General features: G+C 39.1%; 1 protein-coding gene across 1 annotated transcript in view; it reads right to left on the bottom strand.

The window, feature by feature from the left end:
• The window catches only part of NRAP (nebulin related anchoring protein), an 81,883-nt gene extending 61,812 nt beyond the window's left edge, over positions 1-20,071 (bottom strand). Inside the window, exons 1-6 of the mRNA XM_060768441.2 lie at positions 19,848-20,071; positions 19,458-19,552; positions 8,624-8,711; positions 4,008-4,112; positions 2,725-2,829; positions 1,357-1,464 (exon numbers count right to left, since the gene is read on the bottom strand). Coding sequence (XP_060624424.2) covers positions 1,357-1,464; positions 2,725-2,829; positions 4,008-4,112; positions 8,624-8,711; positions 19,458-19,552; positions 19,848-19,919 — 573 coding nt within the window. The 5' untranslated portion in view covers positions 19,920-20,071. The remainder of the gene's footprint in view (positions 1-1,356; positions 1,465-2,724; positions 2,830-4,007; positions 4,113-8,623; positions 8,712-19,457; positions 19,553-19,847) is intronic.
• Positions 20,072-20,634: the final 563 nt, after the last annotated feature.

The following is a 20,634-nucleotide window of genomic DNA, read 5'->3' as shown; positions in this document are numbered from 1 at the left end:
TTTTTTTTTTTTTTTGCAAAGTATAGAAAAGGAAAATGCATTAAAATGTGCAAGAATGCCTATATTGCTTAACAGAGAGAAAACATTTGAAATTATTAGTTCATATGTGGGAGAGGAAGAATTAGGTCAATACTTGCATCTCTATTCTTTAAATAACATGAACTTAAACTTTGGAATTCATGGCGTTTACAGTAATCAATGGTTTCTAGTAAGGATTACTTCCAGTCTGTACAATCCGTTGCTGGGGAAGGTGAGAAAAAGGCCTACTTTCTTTCTAGTCCTTCTTGTGGATGTCCCATAAACATAGTATTTGACTAGGTGGGCCTCTGTTGTGATCCAGTATGACTTTCCTTATGTTCTTAACTACTTAAATCCTGTAGCCTTGTGTCAGGAAACGCATGCCAGAAAATTAAATGACATTTGAGCCATGCTCATTCATTTTCATAGTTTTTAGCTCTGAATATCAATTCCTTGGTTACATATGCAAAAGAAGTAGCACCTTGTAGTGATGAAAAGAGCCTAGAATGACAATATATCTTGGTCGTATTTGTCAAAATAAACAGCAGTAGAACTGTAAGTGTATTAAAGACTTCAGTCCAGAAGCCTATTAAAGTTAACTAATGACCCCCAAATTCAATATAAACTTTGATACATTTTTATTTAGATGAAGACAGCTCTCTTTAACATCAGACTTGTACGTTTAATCAACAGCAATTTCAAATGCTTTCATTTTCAATTTATGTTAAATTAATTCAAATGCTAGTTTTGTCTTATTCTTGGAATAAATTTGGGACTTTCTGTTTGTATACTGTGAACCATATGGAAGTTATTAATTGAACAGCATACTTGTTATGTATGTCTTGTTCTAAGAAGAAAGTACCCAGGAAGTTCATTCATCAGTCAATAAATATTGTTAAACCTGTGACAGAACTAAAGAGAACAAGGTGCCATTTAAATAAAAGAGAAAAGATACTTTATATGTTGGGTGGATTTTTAGACCTTTAATCATAATTTCTCCAAATTATCAGTATCTTTGGTTATCAAGCATAAAAAGTAGACCTGAAGTACATTGATCCCTCTTTCTTGCTTTCCCTCTTTTGGCTTAATTTCGGTCAAAACTCAGCAGTGAGATTGCTATTAGCACATAGGATACTTTATATTACCAGTAGCTAGCAGATTCCATGTTGATGGAATAGTGAATCCATGCTGGGTTTTAGTCTAAACTTTAAAGGAACTATTCAAATTTCTGGACCAATTTCATCTTTAAAGCACCAACTAAAACCTCACTGACACAGAAGCCATTTTTGATGATGAAGGTGGTGATGGCGACAATGATTGTCATCACAGGGAACTCACATTACTTGATAGCTGATGGGCCTTCTTAGCTATCTGATAAGCTGGAGTAATCAAAGCAGGAAAGCTTCCCTTGCCCTTCTGATCCTCACCTTCTTCTGTATATTTCACCTAGGAAAATAAGTATTTGAGTGTTAAACTTCATCAAATTAATTGCTTTTTGATGGTATCCTGCTGATTCACTATTATGGACTTTAAGCACACCAACCTACTGAGATGCAACAGTTGTGTTAATTTAGGTAAGTACACATATTGAGTTGGGTACCTTCGATATCACACTTCTCTTCAATCAATGGTCCTATGATAAGACTTCAAAACACCCTCATAACCCCAGCTTCCTTGCAGTACTCCTTACCCAGCAGATCCTATCATTCATTAACTTTATTATTTTTATTTTTAACACAATTGTGCAATTCTAGCATTTGAAAACATTGGCAGATACATATAAGATAAATGCAAAGCAAACGCTTTGGGAATAGTGATGTGGAGGAGAGAGAATCCTGCCCACTAAATTCACGATGGCACAAAAGCAGAAAAGACCCATTACATTACATTAGGTAGTGGGAACATGGTGGGGTGGGAAGCTATTAATGGGTTTTATCCATCAATAGGTAGGAACGAGATAATCATGGGGCGGGCAGACAAATTGGCAGTAGGATGAACACAGCATCATGTGATAGGCACTGCAATTAAAGGTTTGTCTCCCTTGTGTGATAAAGTTCTAAATCTGAGAATTATACTGTCCAACAAACTCAATGTGATGAGCTTCTATGTAAATACAAAAAAATTATTATAAGTACATAAACTATCTTGAAACATGAATATTAGTATGTAATAGACTATAATGATATGGAATGAAAATAATATTTCTAACCAATACCCCAAAAATATAATGAATGTGAAAGATTATTTTGAAAGCAACCAATTTTTTTAAAACAAAGAAGGTTGAATGGGAGAGACAGAAAAGGGCAGAGCACAGCATTTCTTTGTAAAAGATATTATAATTATTACAGCTTGGATCTTAAGATACATTTACTCAAGAAAGAACTTTTCCTCATTTCCTCTCCTGATTTAGTCACTTGAACCCTAATTGACCTCTCCAGCAGGTGAGGCATAAGAAAGCTCTGGAATATAGAAATAATTACCCACAGTCAGACATAAGATATACCCTTTGGCCCCAAAATTGATCACATCATGCCCTATCCAAATTGCTCACAACAGGTTGACGCTCTGGGAAGGTTCTTAATAGTACGCATAATCTGATAGATGCTAGGGCAAGAAATTGATTTCCGCAACCAATTTTCATATCCAGGCTTATTCAAATGACATTCTCCCACAAAGAAACCTGTAATAAAATGCAGTGTCACTTACATTGCTAAGAGTGTTTTGTGCTTGAGCCAGTTTCACCATTTTGGCGTCTGAGATGTTTTCTGAGTACCAGGAATCACCCTCCTCATATGACTCATGGTAGTCTTTCTAAAAAGAACATATTGTATGGTAAGTTTTGAATTCAGTGGAAAAAATGTTGACTCCAACTCAAAATGTTGGAGTTAGGTCTCTAACTGGTTGTTTCTACACCTCTGAAATGAATTTGTAAATTCAGCTGGTGTTTTTATGGGAAACATTCCCAGCTATTCCTTTCCTTTTGGAACTATAGGCTACCTATAAAATTCTGGCCCTCTAGTCCCAATACAAGAACTTGGGGGGGGGGGGGATTCAAAACCAGCTAAACTAAATAAAAGTATTTTACATTTTTACATTCTAGTTAATTTGATTCTGCTTAAAATGTCTGTCTTTAAGACCAACTGTTAGTTCTGAGTAGAGTAGACATTTACTAAATAGAAAGGTGGTGCCTCAACACTTACATAAATTCCACTGATTGAATAAATTAACCATTGGATTTAGTTGGGACTAACAAATGGCATTAAAACTATGAGAGAAAAATTATAATCCTAACCATGTGTGGCATGCCTAGAACTGTCCAAACTGAGCAGGGGCCACATTTACACTGACCACTTCAGTCAGTGTACAACAAGATCAGCCTTGTGGCAGCCAAATGCCGCATGGGGTTGATCTGCCCTAATGTAGGGCAAGGTCACCTTAACACAGCATTTCCACATGTTAACTAAAGTTGGGGGGAAGTCCAAATTGTGGCACAGCGCAGTGATGTCTGACGAGCAATGGGGTGATCTAGAAGAGGAAGGGGAATTCCTCCCCTTCCCACTTCTTTGTCCCTAAGAGAGATATAGACTGATAGAAATGAGTCCTACTAAATTGTGCAGGCTTGGTCATAGGCAAGAAAGTATAGGACTGCAACCTGTTGGTCCTAAGTATAGCATACTAAACTTTAGCATGATGGCATATCAGATATTCCAATGAAACCACTAGAATCTCAACCCATACCAGTGATGGCCTGCCCTACAAAGCATTCTCTTGGCATCATCCTCAAAGAACCAAATTGATTTTACACCAAAACACCAACCATTAACCAGCCCACAGAATATTTTGAGGGTCGGAATACTTTGAAGCATACGGAGAAAGCCAAAGGAGAATTCAAATAGATTTTTGCACAATTCAAATGAAGATGCAATTGCATAAAAATGACAAGTTCACAAACAGTAAACCAGGAGAGGAGGATGTTCATGGGTACATACCTGACTTTTAAATTGTTGCATTTTTTGTGCAGCTTCCATATCTTTAGATTTCATATCCCAGTGAAAAACAGATTTGAACCTTTCACCCTCTTCTCGATACCTTATCTGTGAACACATAAAGAGTGGATTCAGTAGCAATTATTACAATCCTCACACTCTTACCACTCAAAATATGAGATAGACATCTCTTTAAACTCTGAAATGATATTTGTGTGAAGGCAATCCTAAAATGATGGCAGGAAATAAAGGAGTTTGGGATAGGTCACCACCTTTGTGAAATTGTACAGCCTGCCAACTTGGTCCAATGGTAAATCTGACCCGATGACCAATCCAGCCCTCCAACTTCAGAAAGAAAATTGTGCTTTTCAAACAAGACAAAACAAATCTAACGAAGAAGGAAATGTTAACTCCCAAAAGCTAACTCTCAAATGCTTTTAGCAACAGCTGAGGCATTCAGATGCATTCTACTCCATAAGTTTCTCCCACATGATTTCACTTGTCCTGGGATAAATGTCCCATGTGTTTGTGTAATGAGGCAACAAGAACTGATTTGGTTGACTGGAGATTGTTAGCAAGAATTAGGGTGTTTGATAATCATTACTTCCTCTGCTTTATATTTTTATGAGATAGTAGGAGAAAGGAGATCATATTCTAATTCCATTACTGCTGGGAATGTAATCCACTGGGAACAACTACAGACTTTTCAGCTCTAATCTAGTCTTATGGGAAGTTGACAATTGCAAGTTCAAATTTGTGCCTCCACAAAGGTGGACGGTATCCTTGCTTTGGTTCTTGCCTTTGTCATCTCTGTTCTCTATACATTTTTGAAAACTATTATTGCATAGTATACCACATCCTTCTAACATCACATAAGTACAGAGAATGTATAGATTTTTTTAAAGAAAACATCAAAACTAATAACACGCTATCTACAAATAAAGTCTATGTTTCAAAGAGTTTATACTCTGTAAAACAAGTATTTCATAATTTAGAAATCTTTGAGAAAATTGAATGTCTAGTGGATAGGGAAAAAAGATAGTATTCTGAGATTTACTTCAGAGGACTGTGTGACATCTTCAAATCCAAGATTCAAATATTCTTTCCCAAAACTTTAGAGATAATCTGCTATTTATAAATAAACATTTTGAGAATGAATGACTATTTGAACTGCAAAAAAAATGCAGTTCAAATATTTATTTTTCTACTGTTCCATTATCTGGGTGAAAGCCACTAGGGAGTGCTAGAGAGAGAATGATAGTCCATTTTAGGGGGTGGGAGTGGGTTGAAGGTGGAAAACCATTTACCCCTTTTTTCCCTTTTATTCCCCCCACCCATGTCCCCTTCATGGAAACAACCATCATTTATGAAATGGGAAGGGGGGGAGAGGGGAATAATCAGCAAAAATGGGGGAAATAGTTTCCTCCTTCAATTCCCCCTCCCCCGGGGAGGGGGAGTTGCAGTTGAAAGGAAAAGCTAATAGAAGAGACTATATTGAGTGGCAGTCTCTCAGACTAGAAGATGTTCTGTAATTCAGTCCACTGACTAGTCATTCACCTAGGGCTGACCCAAAGCATTCAGGTCCTTGAAATAAGGACAAGACAGCATTTACCTACTCACTTCACTCCTACTACAGAATTCAATCAGATCATCAGATGAACACTGCTACTGTCTCCACTACATCTGATTAAAAAGGTTCAGGACATGCTCTTCACAGCTCTGTCCTCCAGAGCCATGTAGTTCAGAAAGGACAACTGGAAGATTGCCGTTGCTGATCCTTACTGTTTGTTACCTGTTACTTGATACATGCCAAATGTAGGTGATGTAGGTGAGTCCTATATCAACCTGAATGGCTGAGCTGAAAGCTGAAGTAGAAGGCTGACAGACCTTTAAGAACGACACATGATCTGAGACAACAAGAGGGGGGAAATTCCTAACCCAAATCCCTTGTGTGCCAAATTCGAAAGTGAGAAGTCTCTTTGGACCTCAAATTTCCCTTTGCAGTTGAAAGGATCCAGGAGTGTTTACTGTGACAAAAGGAAGGGAAAGTGACCTTTGGTTGTTCTATCATACATTCAGAGACACATCTACTAGAAGTAATAGGATCTCCTATCATAGCCATCAAACAGAAATAGAAATGGTTGTTAATCCCAAATTCATTCCAGAATAGATCTGTCATGAGTGATGTAGAAAGAAATATACCTGCTGCAGTTGTTGTATCTTCAGCTACAGAGAGCTCAGTTTTGGGATTTTTAAAAAGTATTTTGGAAATTATCATATAAAAATAAAATACAAAGTAATGGTAGCAAAGCTAAGAGGATAATACTTTCTACAATTCAGGAAAAATAGAAATGCAAAAACTATATAATAAATCTATCTTGTTTTTATCATTTGTAAAGACACAATCCAACATAATTGCATGGGAATAAAGCAACTAAACATGGAGGGATTGTCTTCTGATTAAACATACATTGATATCCTGTGTCTGATGTGAAAACTGGGATGATGCATAAGACGGAAATCCATAAATTTGGAGAGTTGTAGCTGGCAACAAAGTAACAATTTTTGAAAGTATAGATATATTTCAGACAATTTTCTAGAACTTCAAACTAGGGGTAAAATCTAGTGGCCCCTGACATTTCACCAGATTTACTAAGCGTAACCATGTAAAATGCACTTGACTATATTTTTGTTAGAAACTCAGATCCAAGTACTAGGTTCATCAGAGGTTTAAAATGTCTTTTTTTGTTTAGTGAACCTAGGTTCAGATTCTAATGAATCTGCAGACACTCTGTGGTTTGGTGTCAAAGACTTGACTGTTTCAGATGAGTTTTCCTTTGAGTTTTCTGCTTCATTTGAAATGAAAATTCAAAGGAAGACTTGGACTATGAAACAAAGCTACAGAAAACGTTTGCATGAACTCCTCCGAGTGAACTTAACATACTTCCCACACCCCAGATCAGCATCTCTAGCAAAAAAAAAAAAAAAGGGTGCAGAAGGATGTGGATGTTCAGTGGTACATTAACTGTGGGAGCCACTGAGAGGTCTTGTAATTCTTATTTAGGCAAGACTTTTTAACACACATTATCTGAATGTTACAATGATTTTAAATGAATAAAAATAAGGCTGAAGTTCAACTTGGCTTTTTCAGTATTGTATCATAAGTAATAGCCACTCAACTCCAGTAATTCCTTATGTGGGCATAGATGAAAATCCATGTAATGTACTTTGCTCAAAGGAAAACCACTACTTCCTTTAATGTTGGGTATTGCCCCGAAAGAACGTCCTCTGTGTGTGTGTGCGTGTGTGAGTATAATGGTCTGCAATACTAAACTGGGCAGGACTGGTACTGATTTGAATCAGACTGATAATGCTTTATTCACTGAGTTTACAATACAACTCTACCATTGTACCCTGCCTGGGTTTTCAAGCACATTATTTATATTGGCACAGACTTTCTGGTGGTCAAGAATAGTTGTCAGTAAGAATGTAAATCCTTAGCTTTTTCATCCTTGCATGTGAGGATTAATAGTAATTTATCCCCACTGCAGGAGAAAATGAATATTCATTTACTGTATTTGCCTAGTATTCAAATATCCCATCTTCATGCTTTCAGCAAATCAGGTTTTTTTTTTTTGTTTAAAAACACTTGTGTATTTTTCTGTAAATAATTCATTTGCAGCACTTTGAATACAAAAGAAAAAAATATGTTATTGTTTCTGACAGGGTTTCCCAATCATCGGGAAACTCATTTTCAATCTTGGGACAAAAAATTAAGCATATTTTTAATGGGAGAGACTAAAGATGTTGAGGAGAATTTCAGTGACAAAGATAATAGCAATGCCCAGAATCCTGTTCTTATTTCGTACTATACCAATGTTGGCTGATGATGTTTCATTTAAGCAGAGTCAGAAGGACCCATTGAAATTTACATGGCAAGGGAGGATTCAAAAGTTAGGTTCAACATTCTACAGGCTGCAAAACAAGGACGTTACCTAGGATTACCACATTTCAAATTGTATTTTGAATCATGCTACCTGGTTGGGTTGAAATATTGGATTATACTGATTAAAAAAGAGCTGTTGGATCTAAAAGAACATGGCTTAAGTTTTGGGTGGCATAGGTATTACGGTACAAAAAAGTTAAGGTAAGCATGGATTTTAATAATAGTGTTTTAAGTCATGCTCTTTTGAGGCTATGTCCAAATGAAAGAACCTTTGTAGGACTACAGAAAAAGGATAGCTAACTTATCAAGATCTAGAATTTAACCAAGAAAATATAGGATTAAATAAAATAAAAATGATTGTTGGAGAAGTACAGTTTTCAATTGTATTCTTATAGATAAATATTTGAAAGATTTAAGATGAATAAAATATTATGGTTTTCAGTGGGATAAATAGGAATGAAAATTACAATATTGTACTGATGAAGAACATTTTATTACTGGAAAAAAGTTGTTGCCAAAGCAAGAACAGAAGTGTGAACCAATAGCTTTGAGCAATTCTACACAACCATGAAAAGATGTAGTACCAAGACTACTAAGTTGTCTTTTAATTAGTATCAAAAGAAAATGGTTATGTTATTATAATAAAAACACGTTTATTCTTAAAACATCTTACCTCACTTACAGCTTCAGACTGCTTTTTCACATTCATATTTATTGGTGTTTCAAAAACACTTGTGAATGTATTGTTTTTTGGATTGTGCCTATAAAAGAAAGTAGATTCAGTTTTACAATTGTATATTGAAATAATTTAGTATAATGAAAGCCGGTCAAAATCATTATTTTGTATACATATACTAATAGATACTTTTAAATAAAATTGACATCCTGAAAAAGTAACTGATAACTTTTAAAATATTTTATTCAGAAGGTATATTTGTGAGGAACTGATTCTTGCAACTTTTGGGGGTGAGGGCGTGGGGGACTTGATAACTTGAAATGAAAAGAATATATTCCTCTTTTTTTCAGATATCAGATATCTGGAACAATTTATCAACCATGCACATATTAACTCTTAATCAATTACAGTGGTTAAGACAGAAAATGGAGAACTCATTATTAGATAATTGTAATTATAATTACAGGCATTTAAAATGTTCCAATTGTAAAGTGGTTGAAGCCACAAAAGCAGTTTAGGGGCTGTCTGTATTCCAAGATCTCATGTTGCCAACCCAGATAATTTACACAAATTGTGGTTGCCTCTGGGGTGAGACGGGAACAAAAATGTTCATTTTAACAGCAGGTTGCAGTTTTGGAAGGTTTTTGTTGTTTTTATTATTCCCAAGGGTGACAAATCTTGATGTACAAAATCAACCCCTTCCTCTAATAATAATAACTAAATTTATAGCATATTTAGAGCTTGGCTAGGTCTCAGACAAACTTAGCCCCAGCCCAACCCCAAACATTCCTGGGAGGATTAATATAATCCTTTACCAAGCCTAAAACCTGTTTTGGCAGGAAACCCCTCAGGCAAGCCCAATATCTGCTCCCTCTCCCTCTTTTCCGCTCTTTCCTGTTAAGACTCTAACACCTCAAGTTTGACCTTTCCCTCACTTCCTGAGTCCCACTGTCTCAGCCTCAAGATAAATAAAAATAAAAATATATAATTCTATTAACCCTGTCACCCCAAAAAACCTACACATCACGCACACACACACACACACACACACACATACATTTATTTAATTAACGAAACAGACCCAGCTCTCTGCCTTGTCTGCTGGGCATCTCTTTCCTTTTTCCCTAACTTCTTCTCTGTTGTAAAGTTTTACATAATCAAACTGCCAGCTCCAATACATTACCATTCTGTTTCTACAACTGAGTCCCTTCATTACAACAGACCAGCACAAGATCCATTAGACCCAAGGGTATCAAATATAACTTATATTATATAGTGTTTTTGTGACTCTGAACTATGTGGCTGTCTTGAAAAACAACACAGATAATTCCAGTGGACTTCCTGCTCAAAGACTGATGGCCAGCAATCCCCAGGACTTTGCTTACCCACTTGATTGGCTTTCTTATTTTCCAAGCCTTACTCTTTGTGTGGAGATTATTCCAAACTTCCAGAGTCCATTAGTGCTAAATAGCCATTCTTTCCAGTGTGGACAATGGGGCCTACACCCTCAGAGGCGGGCACAGCAACAAACGTATAACTTTAAACCTCCACCAATCCCAGCTGTTCTCTCTTCCTCTCTACCCCGATTTGTGATGTCAGGAGTACGTTTCTGCCAATGAAATGTTGGATCCTAGGAAACACGCTTCCTGACCAACCAGGGGAAGAAGTGAGAAGTTTCAATAGCTGCCAAACTTTGGAAAATGTGCTTCACATTTCTGTATGCGTTGTCAGATTGTTTGGCAATTATGCTGTTCTGTCATCCATCTGGTCAAGTGACTAAACCTCTTTGTCATGTTTTTCCTGACTTTCAAAGTAACATGGCATGCCAGGCAACAGACCTACAGTGCCTCCTGGTGGCAGATAACTGGTTTTGGTAGCACAATTACACTAACTGTCAAAATTCTTTTCTTGCTATTGTTTTCATTGTGCATATATAATACTTTAGTGGCATATGTATTGTGTATTCTAAGCTGGAGGCTGCATTACAGTTATCATGGAATATTGTAGAACATAATGGCTGCTCAGCTGTCACAACTTCATAAGATTATCAGGCAACTATAGCAAGGAGGAAAGCAAATTAGGGCCTAGAAATTAGCAAATTCAATTATTGATGCAGCAAGAGTACTACCCTGAAAACATGGGCAACAGTTGGGGTGGATTAACCATATCTGCCAATCCCACTTCAATTAGCAATAATAATTAGGTAGTATGGCCAGAATTAAAAGGTTAGTAAAAGGTCATGGTATTGTCAATTGAACCTTGACAAGTGCAATAACTGGGTTTTTTTCATGTCAGGAGCGACTTGAGAAAGTGCAAGTCACTTCTGGTGTGAGAGAATTGGCCGTCTGCAAAGGCGTTGCCCAGGGGACACCCAGATGTTTTGATGTTTTATCATCTTTGTGGGAGGCTTCTCTCATGTCCCCACATAGGGAGCCAGAGCTAACAGAGGAAGCTCATCCATGCTGTCCCCATATTCAAACCTCTGACCTGTTGGTTTTCGGTCCAGCTGGCACAAAGGTTTAACCCATTGCACCATTGAGGGCTCCTAATACTTGGGTAATGTAAGTGGGTATGTAAGTATTATCCTACCTTTAGTCACTGTAATGTATATGTATGAACTAGCATGCTATAGTGGTTTTGAGTGTTCGTCTACAGTGGTTCTCAACCTGGGGTCCCCAGATGTTTCTGGCCTACAACTCCCAGAAATCCCAGCCAGATTACCAGCTGTTAGGATTTCTGGGAGTTGAAGGCCAAAAACTTCTGGAGACCCCAGGTTGAGAACCAGTGGTCTAGGAGGACTATGGAAAAGCAGAGTTCAAAACTTGCTCAACTATGGAAACCCACTGAGTAGCCTTGGTCATACTCTTTAAGCCTCAGAAGGCAGAAATGATAAACCTGCCTCTGAACAATCTTTACCAAGAAAGTTCCATGATATGTTTACCACAGAATTGCTATTAATCAGAAATTACCTGTGAGCACACAACAAACATTGTGGTCAAATGTTTAACTCAGTTGATCAGTATCTGGCTTTTTTTTTTCTTCCAGTTTTATTTCTGTAGTATCCAATAGGAGTGTGCATTTTTTCATAAGTCCTCATAAGTCGTATCAAATTCATTAAATTCGTACTTACAAGGTTATATCCGACACATGGGCATGGCCCGCACCACAAACTTAAGAACTGAAACTTACCAAGTACTTTTCATTTGCATTTTTTAAATCTCAGAAGCCTCACAAAGTCAGTTTTATTTTCAGCACAAGCAAGCAAAGCAAAGCCAAAAAGGCTGCCTTTCCTCTTTAAATTAATGGCCTCTCACCATTAGGAGAGGGAAATCAGGGAGCTGTGTTTGCTGGGAAAGAAAGTACAGAATTCTGCGAAATGTAGTTTGGGAAGGCAAGGAACCCTTTGGCAGAGAATGCAAAAGGCCCTGCCCTAAACTACTTTTCCCATAATTCTGCTCTCATCAGAAAGCCCCAATCAGGAGAAAGGAGAGATTTGTCCCTCTGTAGCAGCAGCCAGACAGAGTTCCAATAAATTGTTGAATCTGCAAAGAGGAGGACTGATTGATACTTCAATACAAGTAAGTAAATCAATGGTGGACTAGGAGGAATGGCCATCTGTCAGGAGAGTTTTGATGACACCCTTCTTCCTGGAAGAAGGGAGTTAGACTAGATGGCCATTGGGGGTCCCACCCAACTCTAGGATTCTGAGAAAATGTAGAATTGGTTAATATTGGTTTCTATTGCTTAATATATGTGAGACATTTGATGAGATAGCTGTGGTTACTTTTTAAAAGTTTTTGTCAAAACATTAAAAAATCTCTAAAATCAGTAGATGTATTAGTATTAGATCTCCTGTAACCTTGTGTCATTTTATAGAAAAGTAGTATTTTTAAAAAATTTGTTTATAAAAACTTTGAATATTCCCCAGAAATCTGTGGATATCTGGAACATTCTGAGACCTGATGAGCTAACAGTGGTAAATGTGCCATTGTAGCAAGTTTCAATAGCTGTAAAAATGAGAGAGAGAAAGCCCCTGGAGTCTCCTCAATTATAGTAAATATGTGCAATTACTATAATGAAAAAGTAACCCAATTTTGTTACTCTCGTTATAGTAACAAAATTTTCACTATATCTTAGAAACACTTTAGAAATGAAATGACAGCGTCCACTAATTGTGGGCATAAAAGAGAGAGTGTCTTCCCAGTCTACGGGAGTTAAGAACCCATTCCAGCACTCTCAAGGGAATCTGGATCCGACATCTTCTAGATTATCCCCCCACCCACAATGCTGGCCAGGTGCTTTGGCCTTTACACCTGCTCCTCACCACTCTGAGGGCCCCACCTATGACCACTTGTTAAATGGCCATGCCCCATCCCCTTTTCAGATGGCCAGTCAAACACTGGGCACCTAATCTGTGCTGCAGAGCCTCCAAGAGAAGTAGGTCTATGCATGGGGATTCCTACGATCTCTGGGAGGGGGAGGTATGACGGTAGGCGCAGGCTGAATACTAGAGGGAGGTTGAGTCGGCAGGAAACTCGGCCCCCCTCTAACCTGCGGCCTATCCCCAGGTACATCTGTGACAGGCAACCAGTCTCCTCCCCTCCTACTCTGGTGTTAGTGAATGCTAGGTCCATAAGGAACAAAACTGCTACCATCAGGGACTTTCTTAATGATCAGGGAGCTGACCTAGTGTGTATTACAGAAACTTGGATCCAAGAGGGGGATGAGATCCTACTCCAGGAAATAACATCTCCAGGTTATGCAATCACTCACCAGATGCGGACTGGGAGGCGGGGGGGTGGGGTGGCTATGCTCGCCCGAGAAAGTTTTTCTCTTAGGGCGGTTCCTGTGCTGAGCATCTCTGGCATTGAAAGTGTTGGCCTGGTGTGGGATTCCTGTGAGAGCATAGCCTTTCTGCTGGTGTACCGTGCGCCCAGCACACCAGCGGACAGCCTATCCCAGCTGCTTGAGACTGTGTCGGAGTGGTCCCTGAGGTTCCCCAGACTTATCGTCTTGGGGGATTTCAATATCCACGCTGATGCTGACTCTTGTTCATTAGCGGCTGTGGACCTAGTGTCTACCATGGAGACACTAGGACTCTCCCTCTGTACTACTGGGCCCACGCATCGGGTGGGGCACACGTTAGATTTGATTTTCAGCGCAGGAATTCAAGTGACCCAAGCCTCCACAATAGAGGTTCCATGGTAGGATCACTGCGCCCTGAGAGTCCGGTTGGAGCATGCCTACCCACGCTGCCAGGGCGCCGAGCCAATTTGGGCTCGCCCAAGGAGACTTATGGAACCCAGTAGGTTCCGGAATGCTCTGAGGGATCTGGAGCCTGCCAGCGACTCGATCGATGTGCAGGTGGACACATGGAACATCAGGCTATCCAATGCACTCAACGAGATCGCCCCTAGACGCCCTCTCAGACCCCGCCGAAATCGGTCTCCTTGGTTCACCGAGGAACTTCGACTGATGAAGCAGGAAAAGAGACAGCTGGAGGGCGTGTGGCGAGAACTCCGTGACAGAGCATCGAGATCAGCTTATGAGGCATTCAGGGAATCCTATGAGCATGCTATCACTGAGGCAAAGCGAGTATATTATGCTTCTTTGATAATGTCTGCTAGCTCACGCCCGGCAAAATTGTTCAAAATAATTCAATCTCTAACGACGGTTCCTACCGTCCCAAAAAGTGGTAATCAGGCCCCTCCAGCCGAGGTTTTTCAGAGCTATTTTGCAGACAAGATCTCGCTACTTCGCCGGGACCTCCCTGCCACAATTGATACAGTGAGAGAACTTGAGACCCCGTGGCCACTTGCTGGGCCCATCCTCGACCGGTTCATCCCCCTGGATGCAGGGGCTGTCGATAGGCTCATAGCTGCAGCTAGACCGACCACTTGCTCCCTCGATCCGTGTCCCTCTTGGTTGGTGAAATCCTGCTTGGAGGGATTACGTGACCCTCTGTTGAAGATCATAAACAGCTCCCTTGAGCAAGGAGTCTTTCCAGAGGGTTTAAAAGAGGCGGTGGTCTCTCCTTTGCTGAAGAAACCAGATTTAGATCCCTCGGTTCCCTCCAGTTACCGCCCAGTTTCAAATCTCTCGTTCCTGGGCAAGGTGATTGAGAGGGCAGCAGCAGAGCAGTTGCAGCAATTCCTAGACAACACAGCCAGACTAGATCCCTTCCAATCTGGCTTCCGTGCAGGGCACGGGACAGAGACTGTGCTGGTCTCCATCACGGATCACCTTCGATGCCAGCTTGACCAGGGCGGGTCAGCGCTGCTCGTGCTATTGGATCTCACAGCAGCATTTGACACAGTCGACCACAATCTCTTGACCCACCGCCTTGCTGTTGCTGGAGTCAGGGGGACAGCTTTAAACTGGCTGTCCTCCTTTCTTCACAACCGTGGACAGCGAGTGGAGAGGGGAGGCCTGGTCTCTGAGAGGTACCCTCTATCTTGTGGGGTTCCTCAGGGGGCCATTCTCTCCCCTCTGTTGTTTAACATCTATATGCAACCACTTGCTCAGCTGGTTCGAGGTTTTGGGCTTGAGTGTTATCAGTATGCCGATGACACTCAGCTGGTGCTGAAGATGGAAGACCGACCGGACTCTGTACCCGATTGTTTCCATCAGTGCCTCGAGGCCGTTACTGGATGGCTGCGTGCCAGCAGGTTGAGGGTGAATCCAGCAAAGACGGAGATCCTATGGCTGGGTGGACCGGGCAGTGGGGACATCCATCTGCCCACCCTGGATGGCAAGGCGTTACGCCCGTCATCATTGGTAAAGAGTCTGGGAGTCCTTTTGGACCCTCTGCTGACAATGGAGGCCCAGGTCTCCGCCGTGAGCAAAACCGCCTTCTTTCACCTGCGGCAGGCTAGACGGCTGGCCCCCTACCTGTCCAGGGACGACCTAGCTACGGTGATCCAGGCCACGGTCATCTCAAGGCTGGACTACTGTAACGCCCTCTACATTGGCCTCCCTCTGTTGGTGATTCGGAAGCTCAAGTTGGTACAAAACACAGCTGCTCGGCTTCTTGCGGGAATTCCGATGAGATGCCACATAACACCAATCTTACTACAGCTGCATTGGTTACCAATTGAGCACCGGATCACTTTCAAAGTGATGGTACTCACCTTTAAGGCCTTGCATGGTCTGGGGCCAATGTATCTGAGGGATCGTCTCACCCCCTACCAACCCCAGAGATCCCTCCGCTCTGAGGACCAAGATCTATTGGAAGTCCCCAGTGTCAAGACCTTGCGTCTAACGGCAACCAGACGCAGAGCCTTCACAGCAGTGGCGCCATCAGTCTGGAATGCTCTGCCACCTGAAGTTCGTGCACTGCGGGACTTACCAGCTTTCCGCAGGGCATGTAAGACATACCTGTTCCGACAGGCTTTTAATGTTTGATACTGTTGTTTTTAAATTGTTTTAAATTGCTTTTAAACTTTGTTAGATTTTAGCTATTCTTGTAAGCCGCTCCGAGCCCCAGGGGAGTGGCGGCATATAAGTTTAAATAATAAATAAATAAATAAATAAATAAATAAATAAAATAATTTTGTAATGACATTTGAAACTTTTTTTTTATCAATCACACATGCCTAGTATTCAATAATAGTGTCTTTCTAACAAATCCCACTGCAAGAATGTATACTGAACCCAGAATATGCCTCTGGGCATTTGAGCTGCTTCTGGTTTCTGGCTTGTTTTGAATCTCTTATACTACAATAATAACTGCATGTGGCTAAGCTTTGGTTTAGGCTGTGAGAAACCCAAACAAGTCTCCTTCAATTAAAAGACTCATCATATATGGTTTTGGGAAAGCATGACTCAGCATGATAAAGAATAGCCATAAATAGGTTCTGCACTTTATTTAAAACCAGAACCCTGAATGACAGCTATGGAATGGGTGTCTCATATTGGTGCTGAGACATGGGGAATATTCATTGTCCTGTTTCTTGAGAACTACCCCCGGAGGTGAAAAGACTGGGGTATAAAAACTCTAAATAATAAATAAATAAATAAATGTGTGGTACATCCCATTTGAATTATTGTTATGCTCTCGATGTGGGGTTGTCTTTGAAAAGTGTTCTGTTGGTTCAAAGAGCTACAGCCAGATTGCAAATTAGGGGTGCATCTTGACAGGGCAATAAATGATGCTGATCCAGAGTGGAGTACTCCAGAACAGAATAGCACTGGGCTGAGTAATGAACAACTCCGTTTTCATGTCCACTAGGCACTGTAAATGGCCTATCAAGGGGGCAAAGTAGGTGCTATCTCCTGCTCGCGGGCCGAACATGGGGTGGTGGTGTAACCAAGTGTGGCCACATCTCAATTAGGAAGTGGCACAACTGATTACAAGTGCTCGAAATCGTAGGGAAACTCCTGAGTATCCCATGACTTCTGTTATTGTGGTTCAAGGCCGCACGAAGCTAAATAGTACCATGCATTGTGATACCACCACAGAGCTGATTCAGTCCCCTTTCACATTAAAATGCCATGATAAAATGAAAATGCAGCCTAGGGCTGGCTACAGGGAGCAATTTCTGGACACAATTAAAGCCATTAATGACTTACATCCAGGTATTTTAATATTTGTAATATTTAATATTTTAATTTGCAAACTGTTTATTTTTGTAATGTTATGCTTTTAATATCTTTTTATTGTTTTTAACATATTTATTTAATATGCTGGTTGTTATCCCGACTCCCATTATCAGGGGAAAGTTAGGATACAAATGAAAATGATCATCATCATGATATGAAAATGTAAGAAGAAAGAGGGAGGGAGACAGAGAGATCTATTACTGCTATTAAATAAAAATGGAATAAAATCTTATTTTTTTCAGGAGTAAAGAAAGATTTTCTAAATTGATTTTTCATAATCCATCTAGTTCGATTCTTAACATAATTAGTCTCAAAGAGTCAATGTAAAGTTAAACTGTCATTTTGAGTCCCTTAAATACAATATTAATTATTTTTAAATGAATTCATGTGATTTCAGTTATACTTTAATGGTGGTTAAATTTAGTTTAATTGACTAAAATGTTACATCTATCATTACGCTTAAAAGAATCAGGTCGTTGTTCAATAAAATACGTTGAACTATGTGAAATAATGAGATAATGTGAACAGGTTAAAAGTATATTTTAAAAAGGAGACACTCAGGAATATCCATTACATCTAAAGAAAAATGTAAATTCTTGTTGAAAATGTATTATTATTATTATTATTATTATTTTAAAAAGAGGGCAGTTGATGATGATGCTTTTCCTCAAAATTAGTATTCAAAGTGGCTCACAATGAAAAGAACAATTCAAATTGGGAACATTCAAGTGAGCATTAAAATAGGATTAAATTATTCATATTATTTAAAAAAATAGACTTTGATTTGAAAGAATAAAATGAAATTTAAATAAGCGAAAAAGCTATTCAAAACAATTCACTTAAAAATACAGCACACCCTAAGTTCATTCTTTAAAAGCTTTGTATTTTAAAGCTCTGTTGGAATAAAAAGAATTTTCTCTGCTGATGGGAAAACAACAAGGAAGGGGCTATTTTAGCCTTTCTGGGAAGGGAGTTCTGGAGTCTATGGACAGTGATCATGAAGTCCCTTTCCCGCCTTCTTAACAACCTTACTGCTAACAAAACAACTATCTTTTGAACATCTTGAGATGTATCTCTGGTCTTTTCTGTAATGCCATATTAAGCTGTTTAACTATTTTTTTAAAACCCAGTCAAAACACTTGAGGACAATTTAAAATGATGCACAGATAGCAATTTGTATGGAATCAGGTTCCAAAAGCTTGTTGTTGCTGATGCCAGAATGACTCCAGCGTTGGTACCATTCTAGGAGAGGGTGGTCAAAAACTAGGCCGCCACAGCAGTTGCTCCCACAAGTGTATACAGGAAATAAGCCTTCTCTTGTGTATCAAGGATCCAAGGCATTTAGGGCTTTGCATGTCATCACAAATCCACAAGACTCTACACTCACTTGGGAATCACTTGGCCGTTCTCTTGTTGGAATGCAACTCACAACAAGCTCTAGCCAACATAGTTCAAAGTGAAGAATGCTGAGAGTTGCACTTAAACAACATCTGAAGGGCCACATAATTCCCACTCAATGCTGTAGACCCCAGAAGACACTCTTACACCATATTTTCTATCTAAGATGCTGTGAGTCTGCCTGGAGCTGTTTTTGTTCGCTTGCTTACTTGTTCACTTGTGCAACTGAGGTTGGGAAGGATACAGTTTTGAATCACACTTTTCATAATCTCTCAGCAAGCACAAATAGAGCTTCCGTATGCTTATAACTTAAGAAATTCCTATAACTAAAATTCAGTAAGAAAAGAATGTAAACAGTAAAAGCAGTTTGACCAGGATGGAAGGAATAATTTATAATCTGGACAAGACTTCATCAAAATTCATTTGTATCTTGATAATGAATTTCATAGCCATAAACACAGGTTATGTTTTTTTTTATCTGAAATGCTTGAGACTAGAAGTATTTGGATTTTGCATTTTTTGGAATTTTTCTATATACAAATATTATGTGCATAATCAGATATCTTAGAGATGGACCCAGGTCTAGATATGAAATTCATATATGTTTCATATATACCTTGCAAACATAGCCTGAAGGTAGTTATTAAAATAATTCTGTACATGAAATGTGCATAAATGTTGTGCACATTCAATTGTCAGAAAGCAAAAGTGTCACTATTTCAGCCCCATTTGTGGATAATTTTGAATTTTGGAGCTTTTTGGATTTCAGAATTCCAGATAAGGGAAACTTAACCTGTAATATTTGTTAGCTACAAGACCAAAACACACTTACGCTTGACAGTAAGGTCTTTTTTGGTGGCTGACAAAGTTATTTACGGTTAACATCATCTTGCAGGTTTCACAGTGAAAGCAGGCCTTATGCCATGTCTGGAAATAGCAAGGACAAGAATACAGTGAAAGTTACTTCTGTGGCAATTCAATACATGTATAAAAAAGCAGATCTATTTCTGTCATGTAATCTTTAAGAGACATAAAATGTTTCGCTAACTATCAGCAAATCTTAGGTTTGACATCAAAGTCAATCATCATTTATAAAGATTAGAATAATTTAGGATTGTTTTAAATGATTTAAATTCATATAGTTGTTTAGCTATTCAGATAATGTTTGTGGCTATATTAGATCAGAACTTTTTCCCTTATGCCCAAGAACAGCAATACTGACCTGATCAATACAGTTAATCTTCTCTGCGGGATAAACCCCGTAGCCACATCTGGCACAAGGCTGGATATTCATCTTGAAATTATCCAAGGAAATATTTAAATTAGAAAAAAACCCACAAAACTTTTGAGGGATACAAAAGTACAAAAAAGAAAATGCGTTGCTTCGTATGAAACTCTCCAATCTGTCCACGGTTCAACGTTCTGCTACTCTGTTGCTGCGCTTCTTTCAAACTCAGCTGTTGTCTGGTTTTTAAAGCTGCCACTTACGAAGAGGGGTTATTTTGGCAACTGTGTACGAGTTCATGGGAGGAAATGCAACAGGAGAATTCAGTGATACCTTTCTTTAAATAGAAGAGTGAACTCACAGAGAAACCTCATGATTATATGAGTGAGAGCAACTAATTGTTAATATTTACACTATGGAGCTTCAAGACAGACTTCTAAATATATGTTGTTTCATCTTCAGATTATTATTTATTTGCTAAGGATCACCATTAAGGAAAGAGGAACAAGTCAAAGACATTTCTGAATTAAACACTCATCCCTCATACAGCTGATTCAGACTTAATTACTGGTAGTTCCTATAAGCGTGCAATGCCCAATCTGTCTCACATGAAAATTGAAAACTTGTTCCTCAGATGAATAAGCATACACAGGAATTCTACTTTAGATGGCAAAACTATGCTTATAATAAGCCTCAAAATTGCACTGCTTCCAAAAAACACTTCCTAAGTCTTTGAAACACAATTTATTCAAAGACTAGACATTATATAGGAAATTAGAAAATG

Source organism: Anolis sagrei, chromosome 3 (genome assembly GCF_037176765.1).
Source record: "Anolis sagrei isolate rAnoSag1 chromosome 3, rAnoSag1.mat, whole genome shotgun sequence".
Lineage (NCBI taxonomy): Eukaryota > Metazoa > Chordata > Lepidosauria > Squamata > Dactyloidae > Anolis > Anolis sagrei.
The sequence above is the reverse complement of the archived record's forward strand: the minus strand, read 5'-3'. Positions and strand labels throughout refer to the sequence as shown.